The sequence below is a fragment of the Ranitomeya variabilis genome, chromosome 1 (assembly GCF_051348905.1).
Source record: "Ranitomeya variabilis isolate aRanVar5 chromosome 1, aRanVar5.hap1, whole genome shotgun sequence".
NCBI classification, from domain to species: Eukaryota; Metazoa; Chordata; class Amphibia; order Anura; family Dendrobatidae; genus Ranitomeya; species Ranitomeya variabilis.
In genome coordinates this window covers 365,609,474-365,629,611 of record NC_135232.1, presented here as the reverse complement: position 1 = coordinate 365,629,611, position 20,138 = coordinate 365,609,474, and the positions used below count along the sequence as shown (strand labels likewise).

Below are 20,138 nucleotides of genomic sequence, written 5' to 3'. Positions count from 1 at the left end.
TACTTTCATTTGAAAACAACACCTTGGACCACTGAGCAACAGTCCAGTTCTTTTTCTCCTTGGAACAGGTAAGACGCTTCTGTCGTTGTCTATTGGTCATGAGTGGCTTGACACAAGGAATGAGACACTTGTAGCCCATGTCCTGGATACGTCTGTGTGTGGTGGCTCTTGAAGCAATGACTCCAGCAGCAGTCCTCTCCTTGTGAATCTCCCCCAAATTTTTGAATGGCCTTTTATTAACAATCCTTTCAAGGATGTGGTTATCCCGGCTGCTTGTGCATCTTTTTCTACCACACTTTTTCCTTCCACTCAACTTTCCATTAATATGCCTGGATTCTTGGATTCAGCACTCTGTGAACAGCCAGCTTCTTTAGCAATGACCTTTTCTGGCTTAACCTCCTTGTGGAGTGTGTTAATGACTACCTTCTGGACATTTGTCAAGTCATCAGTCTTCCCCATGATTGTGGAGCCTACTTAAACAGACTAAGGGACCTTTTTAAATGCTTAAGAAGACTTTTGGGTTTTCATCAGTTGTAAGCCATAATCATCAACATTAACAGAAATAAACACACGTAAAATAGATCACCCTGTTTGTAATGACTCTATATAATATATGAGTTTCACTTTTTGCATTGAAGAACTGAAATAAATTAATGTTTGATGATATTCTAATTTTGTGAGAAGCACCTGTACATGTGAGCAGGATAAAGGAATGGACACAGTATTTGTTGCTAAAGAAACTTGCCATTATTTTAAAGTATTCCTATAGATCTTTTTTAAGAGCCCATCCAATGTATGTTTGTGGGAGCATTGTAATGTTCGTCCCTGGGTGTGGTGGCAGCTGGGAGATGTGTCTCCTAATAGTAAAAGTAGTTGTTCTTAGAAGCTGTGATGGGTGACTCAAAGCAAACTTTATGTCAAAGAGAGAACAGAAATTATAGAGATTAGAACGGAGTAAATGTTCCGCTTGTCATCAGGGTGGAAAGCTGTTCTCTCCATAAAACTGCTTTCTCCAATACAGAATAACATGGAGCAGGGGAGGTTGCCAACATCTACATGTCCTAAAGCTTTCTTCGGAGAAACAGTGCCTGATCCGTAGTGAAACAAAACCCTTAGGTTTAGGCCTCGTTCACACATCAGTATTTTGCATTAGTGTTTGAATGCCAAAGCCAGGAGTGGGTCTTACAGAACAAAAACTACAAATGAAAGATTGACCCATAGGCCGAGTGCAATGCGAGAAACTTGCATTAGTCTCTCGCATCAATACCTGGCACTGCCGCCGGCCCTATTGTGTGTGTTGGATACCCTTCTGGTTTTGGCATACAAACACTGATGCAAAAAATACATACTGATGTGAAATGGGCCTTAGAAAAGGGTCTGTTAGGCTGTGTGCACCCAGTGCAATTTTTATGCGTTTTTGCTACGTTTTTTTCTGGAAGGAAATGGGCCAAAAATGCTATGGAATCCTTATGTAAGCTAATTCAATGACAATCCTGAAATGTTGTGCACATGATTAGTAATTTTCCTTGAGTATTTGCAGTGCGTTTTTTTCTGCAGCATGTCAATTTTTTCTGCAGTTCTGCAGCATTTTTTCACCCACTGACTTCAATGAGTCAGTCAAATCTGCAGCAGAAACACAGGTATAAAAATGTTTGCGGATTGGCTGAGTTTTTATTTTGCGTTTTACCGTCTTCCTATGGTGTTTCCCATGCTGTCATTTGTGTGACAGCCTGGAAAACATCGGCGCTGTAGTTCTTATTGGCGGTAACACAACCGCCAGTAAGACCGTCGGTAAGAGTGCTGCGGGATCATGCTGTCAGATCTCAGCATAACCCGCAGCTGTGACCTGCGGTAAAACGCTTATCGAAGGTCAGCAGGTGTGGGCAGATAAGACTACTGCTCTCATCGGACTACGTCTGCTGTCATCTGCCGGCGCCTGTGCTCATAGTTAAAAAAAAGAAAAAAGTAAAATTACATACATATTCAAATAAAAAGAAAAAAAAAATATTATACTCACCTAACACCAAATCCCTGATGCCCTCGTCTCCTGGAAATAATGTAAAATAATAAACTACCATATACTTGCCTGTCCTCCGTAGTCCATGTAATCCCGAGTGTCCCACGGTGATCTTATGTGTAGAACAGTCACATCTACTGCTCTACCCGACCATCGGCGATACACTGACAGGAGGTAATCACTCCCGCAGTGTATCAAAGAGCTGCCGTGAGAGTTCACCGGAGTTCATCAGCTCCGATGCACTCACTTACGGCACCGTTGCGTGAGAACTTTTCCACGCAGCAGTGGTGCCATAAAGGAGATCACCTGAGCTGATCAGCTGATTAACTCTGGTGAACTCAATGACACCAGCTCAGTGATACACTGCGGGAGCGATTACTTCCTGTCCGTGTATTGCCGGCTGTCTTTGTGAGCAGTCACATCACTGATGTGACTGCTCTGAAAGTGATCAGGATCATCGTGGGACATTATGAGTTATCTTCTCTGCAGACAGGTGAGGAATATTTTGGTTTATTACTTTATTTTTGCTGCAGTAGACGTTGGCTTCGGTGGATTAGGCGTTCGGTAAGTATGGTTTAATTAAGATTATTAAAGGAGTCTGTGTCATATAATGTGTGCAAACTGTAAAGCGCTGTGGAATATGTTAGCGCTATATAAAAATAAAGATTATTACTATTTCAAATAACGGACTTTATTCTGAGTGTCTGTGTTTTTATATAATATCCTGTGGGGTTAGTAATGGATAGGTGTCTTATAGACGCTGTCCATTACTAACTGGTTGGCTTGATGTCACCTGACAATACAAAGGTGACATCAACCCCTCAACTATGAACCCCACTTGCCACCGCTACAGGGCAAGTGGGAAGTGCGAGGCTAAGCACCAGATTTGGTACATCTTATAGATGCGCCTTTTCTGGGGCGGTTGAGAGCTGATGTTTTTAGTTTGGGACAGGGTCCAATATCCATGGCCCCTTCCTAGGCTATGAATATCAGCCTGCAGATTTTACAGAGGGACCCTATGTCAATTTTCTTCTGGGGTCCACCTGTAAACTAGCCAGTAAAGTCTAAGCAAACAGCTGTGAGCTGATATTAATAGCCTGGGAACCTTTATGGTTATTGGCTCCTTTTCAGAATATTAATAACAGCCCTCACATTCGTTCTGTTAACGCTCCTACATAGGCTGGTGACACTGTGTGTGTGTTTGTGCTTACTTATCGGCTTAGTAATGAGGGTGTTGGGCTGACACCTTTTCTTTACTAAGCCTAGAGCTAGGTGTCAATGACAGCTGCTGACATCAAGTCCTAATCCCATTAACCTGATAATACTACATCAGCATGAGAAAGGTGGTGTTTGAACCAAGAAATTACATCACAAAACGTTTTTTTAAATATCTTTATTTAGCTCAAAAAAGCATGTATTGCTGTACAAAAACACATGCAAAAACACATAAAAAAAAGTATACGAAGACGCGGCAAAAATGCTCGTTTTTTTTGTCCGCAGCGTTTTTCCTGCCAAGAGATGCAGAAACCTTGCAAAAATGTCTGCAAGCAAATACGCAACGTGCGTACATAGCCTTACAGTTTTTGCTCCTTGGACTTGAAGAACAGCATTGCTTTCTGCACCAATCTGTGATAAAGGCTCCAAACTGGGTGAACACTGGGAAAAACTATCCCAGCACATATAGGAATCTAGAAGTTTATTCACACTTTTGGTTCACTTTTATTGCCATGAATGTTTCAAAATTGCAGCACAACATTACAGTTAGAATACGGTATGTGCACACGTCCATTGTATGCAGATTTTTCTGTTGCAAAAAAAACCCAGGAAAAAAGCAGCACAAAATACATGTTTTTGACGGATTTTTATAGACTTTATTCAGATTCATTTTAGTTGGTGAAAACCATAGCAAAAACAGTAAAGGAATTGACATGCTACAGTTCAAATCTGCAAGTAAAAAATAAGCAAGTGTGCTAGATTTCAGAAGTCTCCTTCACCTTGCCGCTACTGTAAAACACTCCATTTTTTCTGGGACACAAGCGTGCAGGAAAAAAATAAAGCAAAAACACAACATGTAAGTCCTTAGGGTTCTTTCACAGAATAGTATTTACATCAGTATTTTGCATTCGTAAGCCAAAACAAGGAGTGGTTTCACAAGCGAAAGAGGGTGAAATCTTCCTGTTGTACTTTATGTCTATTTATATCCTAGTTTGGGCTTATAAATACTAATAAAATGTAAAAAAAAAATATTGAAAAAGTTACTGTCGTGTGAAAGAGGCCTCAAAATAATGCACAAAGGGCAAGATTCATCAAGCAGTTTTTGACAGAACTCCTTGAAATGTAACAAGTTTATACGTAACTCAAAGTTTCGCAAAATTTTGCAACTATGGCCATTTTTCCACCAATCTCGGCCTGCTATGGTAACTTTTCGACAAGCGGGGGGAGATAGTGCGAGGCAAAGCTCGCCCGAAAAAATCATCATAAGTTGCACCACTGAAGTTGTAGAAACTACAACAGCCTGTGGCTAGCATACATTTCAGGGGGTTAAAACCTGCGCCTGATTAATTCATTAAGGGTATCTTACTCCCTACATTCCAAATTTCTGTACATAAATTCACCGTTTACACTGCATAGAATGAAATCCACCAAAAATCAGAAACAAAATGCACACTAGCCTGTGGATTTTGAGGCATAAACACAAGAAATCTGCTACCTGTGCAGGCTCCCTTGAGGTGAGTCACCTTTTTGAAGATTTTGTTCAGTAAAGTTCTACATTCTACACTGTGATGTCCCATTCATCTGAAACAACCCCACTCAGTTATCTGCAGCATGTGACGTTACCATGATGAGTACCTGATGTGCTTCTGAAACTGCGTATTTTAACAAAAAAACGCAGCGACTTACAGTTCCAGCAAAGTGGATGGGATTTAGAGAGATCTCATGCCCACTGTGCTTCTTTTTTACTCAGCTTAATCTGACATGCGGTGCGCGTTTCAAACCCGCAACATGTCAATTTCTCTTGCGGATACACTCCGCTTTATGTGCAGAATTTACCCATAGACTTGCATTAGGTGCGGAAATTCCACAGGTAAAGAACGCACGTGCATTTCTTTGTGCGTTTCCATGGCAGAAACGCATCATGGAATTATGTCAAAAAAGTTTATCAAAGTCAAAAACCAGGAAGTTTCAAAAGCAAAGCAGCTTTATTTAAAGCATGACATACCAACAGGAGGGAAAAACCACAGCATCAAGAACGTAATAAAAAAAAAGTTACAAAAATGCAAGTAACCTCATTTACATGATAGGAGCAGAAATTCTGCAACAACAAAAACTCAATTAAGGCCGGGGTCACACTTGCGAGTGCAATGTGAGAAACCCATGCGAGTACCATCAATACCCGGCACTCGGGACCGAAGTGTGCGGTTGCGTGTATTTCTATGGAGCTGAACGCTCTGGTCCCGAGTGCTGGTGGCAGTGCTGGGACTTGATGCTCACGCAAGTTTGACCCCAGCCTAAACCTTATAGTGGGAACGAAACCTAAAGGTGTGTGCCCACAATCAGGAACTGCTGCGGGTGATTTTTTTTTTCTACAATATATATATAATATTCATTATGTAAAATAGAGAGCAGGACACTGAGGGATCAGTGATCGGTCAGCAATCTGCATTATGAATACCTAGCAGAGCACCACATGAAGACCCCCACAGGCCACCCCACAGCACGAGCATATCATTAAAGGGAACCTGTCTCCAGGTTTGGGCGATATAAGATGTTGTCAGCACAGCGCTCCTGCGCAGGCGTACTGATCTGCCCTCTTGAGGGCAGAGCAAAGTACTGCAGTGCGCAGGCGCTGGGCCTCTCTGACCTTTCTTGGCAGCAGCGCCTGCGCACTGTACTTTGCTCTGCTCTCAACAGGACAGATAAGTACGCCTGTGCCGGAGCGCGATGTCGGGGGGACACTGTGGATGATGCAGGGACACAAATATAGGTTATTTTTGTTCTCTTACAGGTCGGGTTGGGGGATGATATACAGCATTATAGAATGCTCTATATAAGCCCTGAAAGGGTGTGGCTGCATCTCATATTGGCCTAACTTGGTGACAGGTTCACTTTAACTCAAGAATGAAAATACAGATTAAACAATAATCACAAGACGGATTTCATCAACCCAGGTATCATTTTAATCAGTATAACGGCACCGACCTGACACTGTCTATAAGTTACTGTGCAAAATCCTGCTGACAGGTTCCCTTTAAAATCACTGATTTACAGTATTACATCCAGATTCCACACAAATAGATGTGTATATGGGACCTACCTGGGCTATAAAGACCCATTGTGATCATAGCAGTGATTGGTATGACACTAATCGTTCAATAGGTCTACCAGCTGGTTTTCATGCAGTATTTCTGGCTACTAATCATACAAATATTTTACATAGCAAATAGATAAAGTGTAACTTCACGCTTCAAAACCTGGTCCTCCCATCATAGCACAGGGTAAGGAATAAAGGGGGATTTACACCACCCAACTGAAAAAGAACAATAGCAGACTATACACACTCATTTACTTTTACAGCTTACAGCGCGGTCTGCCTGTGTAAACAGGCTATAAAACAACCAATCAGTAAGCAAGTCGCTGGTCGGCAGTTCTTCAGTGCCGCCGATTGGCTACAATACACCGACCTTAAAGGTGTATTCACAATGATTGATGCGCAACGTTAAACCACTGTAGAACGGCGATATGTGTCAGCGGTCGTGCAATAGCCTGTTTACACAGGCCACCCCGTTCCAGATGTGCACTGAATGATCAGTAATAGACAATTCAGAGGACACAGGATACCATTGTTCTTGGCAGCCAGGTCTTGTTTGCACAAGACCATGTGCTGCCGAGAATGATGATCTTTAGTGTAGACCAAAAAATAACCCAACCCAGAAGTGTTTTGCTCAATGGTGGGGTGATGGGCAGTCTGGTTTGATTGCATGTTTATCAGTCAGAAAACAGCTGTCTTAAGAATGCCAGCCCATGATAACTGTGCAGTGTGAATGCACCTTAAATTTGGGAATATATGACGGTGAGGCACTTCTTTTTTGTGGATGCCAATTCCTAAAATTGTGACTTTTTACATCATGTTTAATGAAACCTGTAGAAATGCTTATCTTACTTATATTGCATTCCAACCTGCCTGCTCCATTTTGCTTCATTGGCAGAAACTCACTTTTGCCAGGGGCAATAAATAGAGGAGAATCTGGCTTACAACTCACTTCATACATCTGACATGGTCTATTCTATTGAGATGGAGAATTCAGTAATACTCATTTCTGGTTTTTCGTAACTTTTCGGGAGGAATAAAATATTGCAAACAACCAATCAGATCACAACGTCAATTGTTTAAACCATATGCTAAATTAAATCTAGTTTCACAAAAGCATAATATGGCTGTAACTGTGCACCCCTATTATAGCTGCACGTTCTATAGGAACCTATGCTGGCAGATTTGGTATTTAAACCCATAGATTGGCTAGGTAGGACTTGCCACAGTAAAAAGTTCACAAAAAAATCCACATTACACTCTATTGGAGCTGAAAAATAGGAGATAATGCCAGAAGATAAACTAGCTTTACTAGTAGAGCTTTCTAGAAGGAATCTTTAATGGGTGCAGATTCAGATACTTTGTAGAATGTTTCATTTTGGAGATCAATCAATGCAAATGCAATGTCTCTAGCATGGACTTTTATGTGAATTAGAAATGTGCCCCGAGGATGATTTCTTCAAATGCCGCATGCTGCTGCCAAGATCCCTCATGCTCTGCCATTCCCATAGTACTGTAACCTTGGATGGCTTGGCAGCACTTGTCTTATACCCTCGTTACCTATCTCCCAAAACGTACAAAAACTAGACCAGTAACACTTGTCAGAGGGAGCGCCAGCTAGCCAAAGATTAGGGATCACAGGAGCCACATCAGACTTGGAGCATGTGCAGAGAGAGCTGATCACAGCTTCTGATGGTGAAAACCTAAGCGCACAATAGGAACTAACCAGTGCTGAAAGCGAGCGCGCCTGGAGCAGTGAATAATATATGTAAGAAGCAGACCTGGTTGTAAGAATGTAAAAGGTAGAACATATGAAATATTTAACAATCGTCTCCACATAATGGTCTAATGGGAATATGATCTCCACTCTGATGTATTTTCTCTGGGCCATGGACTCGGAGTCCGTTTTGAGTGGAGTTGGTAGACATGTATCGACTCCAGCTTCAAAACAAAAATATTACATGTTATTAATGTTGGAATTTAATGTATAATTTGCTGCATACATACTTTCATAGCAACGTAACAATGACGGTGCTGAGCAACCTGCTGTTACTATTTACTACAGTTAAAGATGCTGTCCACTACTTTATCCTTGATGACCTCTCCTTAGAATAGGCCATCAATGTCTGATTGGTCAGGGTCCAACACCCGGCACCCCCAAAGATCAGCTGTTCTCGGTGTTGGCCAGAAATGCTCAATTGCAGAGCTGCTCTGTCTACTGATAGTGGCCGTGGCAGAGTACTGCACACTCACCCCCCTATTGATTTGAATAGGAGGCGGATATGCAGTACCAAGCGTTGGCCACTACCAGTAAATGGACGAGCATTTCTGGCCAACACCGAGAACAGCTGATCAGTGCCTGACCGATCAGACATTGATTGCCTACTTGAAGGAGAGGTCTTCAATGATAAAGGAGTGGACATCTTTACTTTCTTCCTAATTATTATAAATGGGTCATGTAGATTGTGAGCCCTCGCGGGCAGGGTCCTCTCTCCTCCTGTACCAGTTGTGACTTGTATTGTTCAGGATTATTGTACCTGTTTTTATTATGTATAGCCCTCCTCACATGTAAAGCGCCATGGAATAAATGACGCTATAATAATAAATAATAATAATAATGTATGAAGGAACGGGAGTCAAAGCTGGAGTTTGAGTGTGGAAAAATGGAAGAATCGGAGTTGGCATTGAAAGTTAGGCTTACTCATCCCACCATCCTGGTTTTTCTAGTCCTAAGCAGATGCCAGGTGTTCATACCTTCAACAGCTACCAGTAAAATATTACTGACTACCCCAACACACATGTAAACTGTTCTCAGTGTGGAAAGGCGATAAAAGAAGCAGGCCTGTGAAGGGTTTTTTCAGAAACCTGTGTATATTTGTGTGTAGTGTGTTAATGTACTCACCTTCCGCAGTCTTCTGTTCTCAGTCACGTCACCGCATTCAGCTCATTCCATGCTCTATGCGTGAGCCGACAGTCTCATTTACAATGTAAACCTATGGAACCTCGTTCTGACACTTCATAGACTTAAAGCAGTACTCCAGAGGGTTTTATTTTGGATAGCTGGAGCAGTGCTTTAAATGTTACTTCCTTGCCCCCAGTCACATACTTAACCTCAGGTGTCTTTATCGTTTTTCGGAACCGTAACTCAGAAGCTACACCACAAGCTCACAATACAACTATGGGAGCCAGAACGAAACCAGAACGAGGCTCTCATAGACTTACATTAATTAGTGACCTCCGGCTCGCTCCATGAAACACTGGCATAGCCGTCAGGTCACAAACTGCAGGAGACAGACCAGAGCGGTGGTGAAAACAGATGGAAACACCGGAAGGTGAGTATCAGACAGGAGCAAGGGACTTGGATGTTATGCACCACTCCAGTGGTGAATTAAAAAAAAAAACTTCTGGAGTGGCGCTTTAAATTCTAAATGAAAAGCGGTGACGTCACAGAGATGAGGAGCAGAATGGCGCTGGATACTGGAGAGGACTGTGGTAGGTGGGTACATTACCACACATTACACTACATTACATGCACATATACACTGATTTAGTTAAAAAAAACTTCATGGAAGGACTTCTGTAAAGCACCACTCCAGCGTTTATTTGTTTTTCAGAGCTGGATTGGCACTTCAAATATAAGTCCCCCACCCTGGTCATACACTTACCCTCCGAAATCTTCACCATTTTTCGGCACCACTCTGGTCCCGCAGCGCCATCTTGTGACAGTAGTTCCTGACTAGCTGGAATTAGAAGCTTCTTCACAAGCTCTTATTACAAGTGTATGAGAGCTGGAACAAGGTTGTCATAGACTTGTATTGAAAAGTCACCTATGCGCCACTCCATGAAACACTGGAGTTACCGGCAGGTCCCTTTTCGCCGGACACTGACGGGAGCGATGCTGGAAATCGATGAAAGCGGCAGGTGAGTATGAGACAGAGGGCAGGGGACTTACATTTAAAGCACCACTCCAGCGGTGCAATAAAAATAAATGCTGGAGTGGCGCTTTAAGCTACTGACAGACACCTCTGTCAGAAGCTTATCCCCAATAGGATCGGGTAAGCTGAAATCCAGTATATCCGGTACTTTGTCCCGCTGGACATCTCATAAAAGGTTTGCCTATTACTTCTGATGTGCATGGGAACCCTACAGTTACCATACAAATTAAAGTACCATCTGCTGATCCTGAAGACTTCACCTTGGGTATGCTGAACTCAGATGTCAAAAAAGAGGACTGGGCTGTTGGATTTCAACATGCCCGATCATTTGTTCTCAAAAGAGAAACGCTGTCATGAGAGCTGTCTGACAGTATTTTATTCCCTTTCTGGTGAGAACACGCAAACAGCCGAGCCAAGAGTTCATGTATAAGGGGGAGTCAGGGGGCACAGCTTACTATCTGAGGTAAATCACCACTCCTATTATCCTCTCCACATGAGTATGGCTGGGCTGGGAAGCAATATCTGAGAAATGAGTTCCTGAAGATCTGCTGGCAATCTGATGTCCAAGCCCGCCAATGTCGGACAGGTTCGTCCGACAGTCTAAAGTGTTTGGGACCTTAGACAACTGATTGTCGGGGACTTAAGGACCTGGCATGACTGCTGATTGGTGTGATAAGTTGCCATCAGACATGTGTGGTGGTGGCCCTCTCATAGAGAGCACAGGAGCGCTCGGCCTGTGTATGGGGATGCTAGCCGGCATTTAATGTGTATGGCGGGCTTAGTATACACATGCTACTAATATAAACTGGACCTTCCAACGACCCGCACATAAACGTCTCCTGCCTATGACAGAGCAGCCACGTCAAAGACAAGAATAAGGGACATTGATGATAGTGTGATCAGACTGCCTATGTCTAAGACGGCTGCGTTATCGTAGAGGCGTACAAGTATCGTCACGTGAAAGCAAATCCTACGGTGACCTGCCGCCAACCATGTGTCCCCCTCTGGGCTGCTTTATGCCGTGTGGGGGGATACAGAATAGCACCAGGGAGAATACACACACTATCAGACGCACACATTACAGCAGAAGCCAGCACAGGCGCATATGACCTCACAAGACCTAGGGGACCCCCACTAAGTCACTGGCAGGGGCTCAGCACCTGGCATGTGGGACCCTTCTGGAGCATCATTATGATGGGATTGACCCCTCACATTAGTAAGGGGAGCAGCGCCCTCCTTTGTCAGCAGGCACTATGGTACGTGTCTGTGGCGTGGAGACACAGGGTGGCGCCTGGCGGAACGTTCACGTGTGGGGAATGTGGATGTAAATATGGGTGAAGCCTCCTACAGAGGAGCCGTGGCAGAGCCGCCCATGCTGCCAGCTGTGGGGCCAGAGGTGCCGGCGTGCACGGTGCCACACACAACTTTCCCCGCAGGTCCGGGCACATAGCAGCACATAAACTTGCCCAGGAGCCGCAGAGTGGAACTTCCCCGCCTCAGCCCTGCGGCCACTGAGCCGCCTCATACCTGGATGTTGCAGCAGATCTCGCTGTCGTCCGGCAGCCGCACGGTGCACCGCATCTCCACGTTCAGTGATCTCATACTGGGGGTCCGCAGGCGGATCATTTTCATAGTCCCCGTGTGGTGGGTGCACTGGCAGCCGAACATGCACCTCGTCTTCAGAGACCACAAGAACGGGCGAAGGCTGTTACCAGGAGCGCACAAGATGCATCTCTTGTCTCTCCTCCTCCTCTCCCCTCCCTCCACATTGACCGTGGTGGGGTTGGGAGGGAAGCTTGTGGATGCTGAGCTGCAGGAGGCAGGATCTCCCGGGATTGGGCAGTGTGCGCTGGAGGCTGCGGCTGCGGGAGCTGTATGTCTGTGGTACCGGCAGTGTGGAGGCTGGCGCTGCAGGAGCTGTATGTCTGTGGTACCGGCAGTGTGGAGGCTGCAGCTGTATGTCTGTGGTAGGGGCAGTGTGGAGGCTGCAGCTGTAATGTATGTCTGTGGTATCGGCAGTGTGGAGGCTGCAGCTGTAATGTATGTCTGTGGTACCGGCAGTGTGGAGGCTGGCGCTGTAATGTATGTCTGTGGTACCGGCAGTGTGGAGGCTGGCGCTGTAATGTATGTATGTGGTATCGGCAGTGTGGAGGCTGGCGCTGTAATGTATGTCTGTGGTAGGGGCAGTGTGGAGGCTGGCGCTGTAATGTATGTATGTGGTAGGGGCAGTGTGGAGGCTGGCGCTGTAATGTATGTCTGTGGTAGGGGCAGTGTGGAGGCTGGCGCTGCAATGTATGTTTGTGGTAGGGGCAGTGTGGAGGTTGCAGCTGTAATGTATGTCTGTGGTACCGGCAGTGTGGAGGCTGGCGCTGTAATGTATGTCTGTGGTACCGGCAGTGTGGAGGCTGCAGCTGTAATGTATGTCTGTGGTATCGGCAGTGTGGAGGCTGGCGCTGTAATGTATGTATGTGGTATCGGCAGTGTGGAGGCTGGCGCTGTAATGTATGTCTGTGGTAGGGGCAGTGTGGAGGCTGGCGCTGTAATGTATGTATGTGGTAGGGGCAGTGTGGAGGCTGGCGCTGTAATGTATGTCTGTGGTAGGGGCAGTGTGGAGGCTGGCGCTGCAATGTATGTTTGTGGTAGGGGCAGTGTGGAGGCTGGCGCTGTAATGTATGTCTGTGGTAGGGGCAGTGTGGAGGCTGGCGCTGTAATGTATGTCTCTGGTATCGGCAGTGTGGAGGCTGGCGCTGTAATGTATGTCTGTGGTATCGGCAGTGTGGAGGCTGCAGGAGCTGTATGTCTGTGGTAGGGGCAGTGTGGAGGCTGGCGCTGTAATGTATGTCTGTGGTAGGGGCAGTGTGGAGGCTGGCGCTGTAATGTATGTCTGTGGTAGGGGCAGTGTGGAGGCTGGCGCTGTAATGTATGTCTGTGGTAGGGGCAGTGTGGAGGCTGGCGCTGTAATGTATGTCTGTGGTATCGGCAGTGTGGAGGCTGGCGCTGTAATGTATGTCTGTGGTATCGGCAGTGTGGAGGCTGGCGCTGTAATGTATGTCTGTGGTATCGGCAGTGTGGAGGCTGCAGCTGTGCTATAATGTATGTCTATGGTATCGGCAGTGTGGAGGTTGGCGCTGTAATGTATGTCTGTGGTAGGGGCAGTGTGGAGGCTGCAGCTGTGCTATAATGTATGTCTATGGTATCGGCAGTGTGGAGGTTGCAGCTGTAATGTATGTCTGTGGTAGGGGCAGTGTGGAGGCTGGCGCTGTAATGTATGTCTGTGGTAGGGGCAGTGTGGAGGCTGGCGCTGTAATGTATGTCTGTGGTAGGGGCAGTGTGGAGGCTGGCGCTGTAATGTATGTCTGTGGTATCGGCAGTGTGGAGGCTGGCGCCGTAATGTATGTCTGTGGTATCGGCAGTGTGGAGGCTGGCGCTGTAATGTATGTCTGTGGTATCGGCAGTGTGGAGGCTGCAGCTGTGCTATAATGTATGTCTATGGTATCGGCAGTGTGGAGGCTGGCGCTGTAATGTATGTCTGTGGTAGGGGCAGTGTGGAGGCTGCAGCTGTGCTATAATGTATGTCTATGGTATCGGCAGTGTGGAGGTTGCAGCTGTAATGTATGTCTGTGGTATCGGCAGTGTGGAGGCTGGAGCTGTAATGTATGTCTGTGGTAGGGGCAGTGTGGAGGCTGGCGCTGTAATGTATGTCTGTGGTAGGGGCAGTGTGGAGGCTGGCGCTGTAATGTATGTCTGTGGTAGGGGCAGTGTGGAGGCTGGCGCTGTAATGTATGTCTGTGGTATCGACAGTGTGGAGGCTGGCGCTGTAATGTATGTCTGTGGTATCGGCAGTGTGGAGGCTGCAGCTGTGCTATAATGTATGTCTATGGTATCGGCAGTGTGGAGGTTGCAGCTGTAATGTATGTCTGTGGTAGGGGCAGTGGGGAGGTTGCAGCTGTAATGTATGTCTGTGGTATCGGCAGTGTGGAGGTTGCAGCTGTAATGTATGTCTGTGGTATCAGCAGTGTGGAGGTTGCAGCTGTAATGTATGTCTGTGGTATCGGCAGTGTGGAGGCTGGCGCTGTAATGTATGTCTGTGGTATCGGCAGTGTGGAGGTTGCAGCTGTAATGTATGTCTGTGGTATCGGCAGTGTGGAGGCTGCAGGAGCTGTATGTCTGTGGTAGGGGCAGTGTGCAGGGGCTGTATGTCTGGTATCGGCAGTGTGGAGGCTGGTGCTGTATGTCTGTGGTAGGGGCAGTGTAGAGGCTGGTCCTGTAATGTATGTCGGTGGTATCGTCAGTGTGGAGGCTGGTGTTGTATGTCTGTGATAGGGGCAGTGTGGAGGCTTGAGCTGTAATGTATGTCTGTGGTACCGGCAGTGTGGAGGCTGCAGCTGTAATGTATGTCTGTGGTAGGGGCAGTGTGGAGGCTGGTGCTGTAATGTATGTCTGTGGTATCGGCAGTGTGGAGGCTGGTGCTGTATGTCTGTGGTATCGGCAGTGTGGAGGCTGGAGCTGTAATGTCTGTGGTACCGGCATTGTGGAGGCTGCAGCTGTAATGTATGTCTGTGGTACCGGCAGTGTGGAGGCTGCAGCTGTATGTCTGTGGTAGGGGCAGTGTGGAGGCTGCAGCTGTATGTCTGTGGTAGGGGCAGTGTAGAGGCTGGAGCTGTAATGTATGTCTGTGGTAGGGGCAGTGTGGAGGCTGCAGCTGTATGTCTGTGGTAGGGGCAGTGTAGAGGCTGGTGCTGTAATGTATGTCTGTGGTAGGGGCAGTGTGGAGGTTGGTGCTGTAATGTATGTCTGTGGTATCGGCAGTGTGGAGGCTGGAGCTGTAATGTATGTCTGTGGTAGGGGCAGTGTGGAGGCTGGAGCTGTAATGTATGTCTGTGGTAGGGGCAGTGTGGAGGCTGGAGCTGTATGTCTGTGGTATCGGCAGTGTGGAGGCTGGAGCTGTAATGTGTGTCTGGTAGGGGCAGTGTGGAGGCTGGTGCTGTAACGTATGTCTGTGATAGGGGCAGTGTGGAGGCTGGAGCTGTAATGTATGTCTGTGGTAGGGGCAGTGTGGAGGCTGCAGCTGTATGTCTGTGGTATCGGCCGTGTGGAGGCTGGTGCTGTATGTCTGTGGTAGGGGCAGTGTGCAGGAGCTGTATGTCTGGTATCGGCAGTGTGGAGGCTGGTGCTGTATGTCTGTGGTAGAGGCAGTGTGGAGGCTGGAGCTGTTTCACTGGTAGGGGCAGTGTGGAGACTGGTGCTGTAATGTATGTCTGTGGTATCGGCAGTGTGGAGGCTGGAGCTGTAATGTATGTCTGTGATAGGGGCAGTGTGGAGGCTGGAGCTGTAATGTATGTCTGTGGTAGGGGCAGTGTGGAGGTTGCAGCTGTATGTCTGTGGTAGGGGCAGTGTGGAGGCTGGTGCTGTATGTCTGGTAGGGGCAGTGTGCAGGAGCTGTATGTCTGTGGTATCGGCAGTGTGGAGGCTGCAGCTGTATGTCTGGTAGGGGCAGTGTGGAGGCTGAAGCTGTATCTCTCTGGTAGGGGCAGTGTGGAGGCTGGTGCTGTAATGTATGTCTGTGGTATTGGCAGTGTGGAGGCTGGTGCTGTAATGTAGGTCTGTGATAGCGGCAGAGTGGAGGCTGGTGCTGTATCTCTGTGGTAGAGGCAGTGTGGAGGCTGGTGCTGTATGTCTGTGGTAGGGGCAGTGTGCAGTAGCTGTATGTCTGTGGTATCGGCAGTGTGGAGGCTGCAGCTGTATGTCTGTGGTAGGGGCATTGTGGAGGCTGGAGCTGTACTTCTCTGGTGGGGCAGTGTGGAGGCTGGTGCTGTAAGGTATATCTGTGGTATCGGCAGTGTGGAGGCTGGTGCTGTAATGTAGGTCTGTGGTAGCGGCAGTGTGGAGGCTGGTGCTCTATCTGTGGTACGGGCAGTGTGGAGGCTGGTGCTGTATCTGTGTGGTAGGGATAGTGTGGAGGCTGGAGTTGTATGTCTGTGGTAGGGATAGTTTGGAAGCTGGTGCTGTATCTCTGTGGTGGGGCAGTGTGGAGGCTGGTGCTGTATATCTGTGGTAGGGATAGTGTGGAAGCTGGTGCTGTAACTCTGTGGTGGGGCAGTGTGGAGGCAGGAGCTGTAATGTATGTCTGGTAGGGGCAGTATGGAGGCTGGAGCTGTATGTCTGTGGTAGGGGCAGTGTGGAGGCAGGAGCTGTATGTCTGGTAGGGGCAGTGTGCTAGTGCTGTATGTCTGTGGTAGGGGCAGTGTGCTGGTGCTGTATGTCTGTAGTAGTGGCAGTGTGCTGGTACTGTATGTCTGGTAGTGGCAGTGTGCTGGTGCTGTATGTCTGGTAGGGGCAGTGTGCTGGTACTGTATGTCTGGTAGTGGCAGTGTGCTGGTGCTGTATGTCTATGGTAGGGGCACTGTGCTGTTGCTGTATGTCTGTGGTAGTGGCAGTGTGCTGGTACTGTATGTCTGGTAGTGGCAGTGTGCTGGTGCTGTATGTCTGGTAGGGGCAGTGTGCTGGTACTGTATGTCTGGTAGTGGCAGTGTGCTGGTGCTGTATGTCTATGGTAGGGGCACTGTGCTGTTGCTGTATGTCTGTGGTAGTGGCAGTGTGCTGGTACTGTATGTCTGGTAGGGGCAGTGTGCTGGTGCTGGATCTCTGGTAGTGGCAGTGTGGAGGCAGGAGCTGTATCTCTGTGGTGGGTACAGTGTGGAGACTGGTGCTGTATCTCTGTGGTAGGGGCAATATGGAGGCTGGAGCTGTATGTGGTAGCGGCAATGTTACATAGTTACATAGTTACATAGTTATTAAGGTTGAAGGAAGACTGTAAGTCCATCTAGTTCAACCCATAGCCTAACCTAACATGCCCTAACATGTTGATCCAGAGGAAGGCAAAAAAAAACCATGTGGCAAAGAGTAACTCCACCATGGGGAAAAAAATTCCTTCCCGACTCCACATGCGGCAATCAGAATAGTTCCCTGGATCAACGCCTTATCAAGGAATCTAGTGTATATACCCTGTAACATTATACTTTTCCAGAAAGGTATCCAGTCCCCTCTTAAATTTAATTAATGAATCACTCATTACAACATCATACGGCAGAGAGTTCCATAGTCTCACTGCTCTTACAGTAAAGAATCCGTGTCTGTTATTATGCTTAAACCTTCTTTCCTCCAGACGTAGAGGATGCCCCCTTGTCCCTGTCTCAGGTCTATGATTAAAAAGATCATCAGAAAGGTCTTTGTACTGTCCCCTCATATATTTATACATTAAAATAAGATCACCCCTTAGTCTTCGTTTTTCCAAACTAAATAGCCCCAAGTGTAATAACTAGTGTTGAGCATTCCGATGCTGCAAGTATCGGGTATCGGCCGATACTTGCTGTATCGGAATTCCGATACCGGGATTCCGATACTCTTGTGGTATCGGGTATCGGGTATCGCAACAACATTAATGTTAAAATGTGTAAAAGAGAGAATTAAAATAAAAAATATCGCTATACTCACCCTCCGACGCAGCCGGGACTTCAGCGAGGGAACCGGCAGCGTTGTTTGTTTAAAATTCGCGCTATTACTTGGTTACGTGAATTCCCGGCTTGTGATTGGTCAGGTCGGCCACGTTGCCGGGACGCGGACCAATCACAGCAAGCCGTGACGAAATTACGTCACAGCTTGCTGTGATTGGTCCGCGTCCCGGCAATATGGCCGCCCTGACCAATCACAAGCCGTGACGTCACGGGAGGCTGGACACGCGCCCATTTTAAAATGAGCGCGTCCAGCCTCCCGGCTTGTGATTGGTTGACCGCGGCGCAACCAATCACAAGCCGTGACGTCACGGGAGGCTGGACACGCGCCCATTTTAAAATGAGCGCGTCCAGCCTACTGGCTTGTGATTGGTTGACCGCGGCGCAACCAATCACAAGCCGTGACGTCACGGGAGGCTGGACACGCGCCAATTTTAAAGTGAGCGCGTGTCCAGCCTCCCGTGACGTCACGGCTTGTGAATGGTCAGGGCGGCCATATTGCCGGGACGCGGACCAATCACAGCAAGCCGTGACGTAATTTCGTCACGGCTTGCTGTGATTGGTCCGCGTCCCGGCAACATGGCCGACCTGACCAATCACAAGCCGGGAATTCACGTAACCAAGTAATAGCGCGAATTTTAAACAAACAACGCTGCCGGTTCCCTCGCTGAAGTCCCGGCTGCGTCGGAGGGTGAGTATAGCGATATTTTTTATTTTAATTCTTTCTTTTACACATTTATATGGTTCCCAGGGCCTGAAGGAGAGTTTCCTCTCCTTCAGACCCTGGGAACCATCAGGAATACCGTCCGATACATGAGTCCCATTGACTTGTATTGGTATCGGGTATCGGTATCGGATTGGATCCGATATTTTGCCGGTATCGGCCGATACTTTCCGATACCGATACTTTCAAGTATCGGACAGTATCGCTCAACACTAGTAATAACCTATCTTGGTATTGCAGACCCCCCAGTCCTCTAATAACCTTGGTCGCTCTTCTCTGCACCCGCTCCAGTTCAGCTATGTCTTTCTTATACACCGGAGACCAGAACTGTGCACAGTATTCTAAGTGTGGTCTAACTAGTGACTTGTATAGAGGTAAAATTATGTTCTCCTCATGAGCATCTATGCCTCTTTTAATACATCCCATTATTTTAATTGCCTTTGTAGCAGCTGCCTGACACTGGCCACTGAATATGAGTTTGTCATCCACCCATACACCCAGGTCTTTTTCATTGACGGTTTTGCCCAGAGTTTTAGAATTAAGCATATAGTTATACATCTTATTACTTCTACCCAAGTGCATGACCTTACATTTATCCCCATTAAAGCTCATTTGTCATTTATCAGCCCAAGCTTCTAGTTTACATAAATCATCCTGTAATATAAAATTGTCCTCCCCTGTATTGATTACCCTGCAGAGTTTAGTGTCATCTGCAAATATTGAAATTCTACTCTGAATGCCCCCTACAAGGTCATTAATAAATATGTTAATAAGAAGAGGGCCCAATACTGACCCCTGTGGTACCCCACTGCTAACCGCGACCCAGTCCGAGTGTGCTCCATTAATAACCACCCTTTGTTTCCTATCCCTGAGCCAGCTCTCAACCCACTTACACATATTTTCCCCTATCCCCATTACTCTCATTTTATGTAACAACCTTTTGTGTGGCACCGTATCAAAAGCTTTGGAAAAGTCCATATACACTACGTCCACTGGGTTCCCTTTGTCCAGTCCGGAACTTACCTCTTCATAGAAGCTGATCAAATTAGTCTGACATGAATGGTCCCTAGTAAACCCGTGCTGATACTGGGTCATAAGGTTATTCCTCTTCAGATACTCCAGTATAGTATCCCTTAGAATGCCCTCCAGGATTTTACCCACAGTAGAGGTTAAGCTTACTGGCCTATAATTACCAAGTTCAGTTTTTGCCCCTTTTTTGAATATTGGCACCACATTTGCTATACGCCAGTCCTGTGGTACAGACCCTGTTATTATGGAGTCCTTAAAGATTAAAAATAATGGTCTATCAATGACTGTACTTAGTTCCTGCAGTACTCGGGGGTGTATCCCATCCGAGCCCGGAGATTTGTCAATTTTAGTTATTTTTAGACGCCGCTGTACTTCCTGCTGGGTTAAGCAGGTGACATTTAATGGGGAATTTTTATCACTAGTCATTTTGTCTGCCATGGGATTTTCTTTTGTAAATACTGATGAAAAAAAGTCATTTAGCATATTGGCTTTTTCCTCATCCTCATCCTCATCCACCATTTCACCCAGACTATTTTTAAGGGGGCCAACACTGTCATTTTTTAGTTTCTTACTATTTATATAGTTAAAGAATATTTTGGGATTATTTTTACTC

General features: G+C 46.7%; 1 protein-coding gene across 2 annotated transcripts in view; it reads right to left on the bottom strand.

Annotated features, from left to right (window-relative positions):
* FRMD3 (FERM domain containing 3) overlaps positions 1–12,037 on the bottom strand; it is a 279,111-nt gene extending 267,074 nt beyond the window's left edge. For both annotated transcript variants that reach the window (XM_077248986.1, XM_077248987.1), the window contains exon 1: positions 11,789–12,037. In XM_077248986.1, coding sequence (XP_077105101.1) covers positions 11,789–11,929 — 141 coding nt within the window. In that variant the 5' untranslated portion in view covers positions 11,930–12,037. The remainder of the gene's footprint in view (positions 1–11,788) is intronic.
* Positions 12,038–20,138: the final 8,101 nt, after the last annotated feature.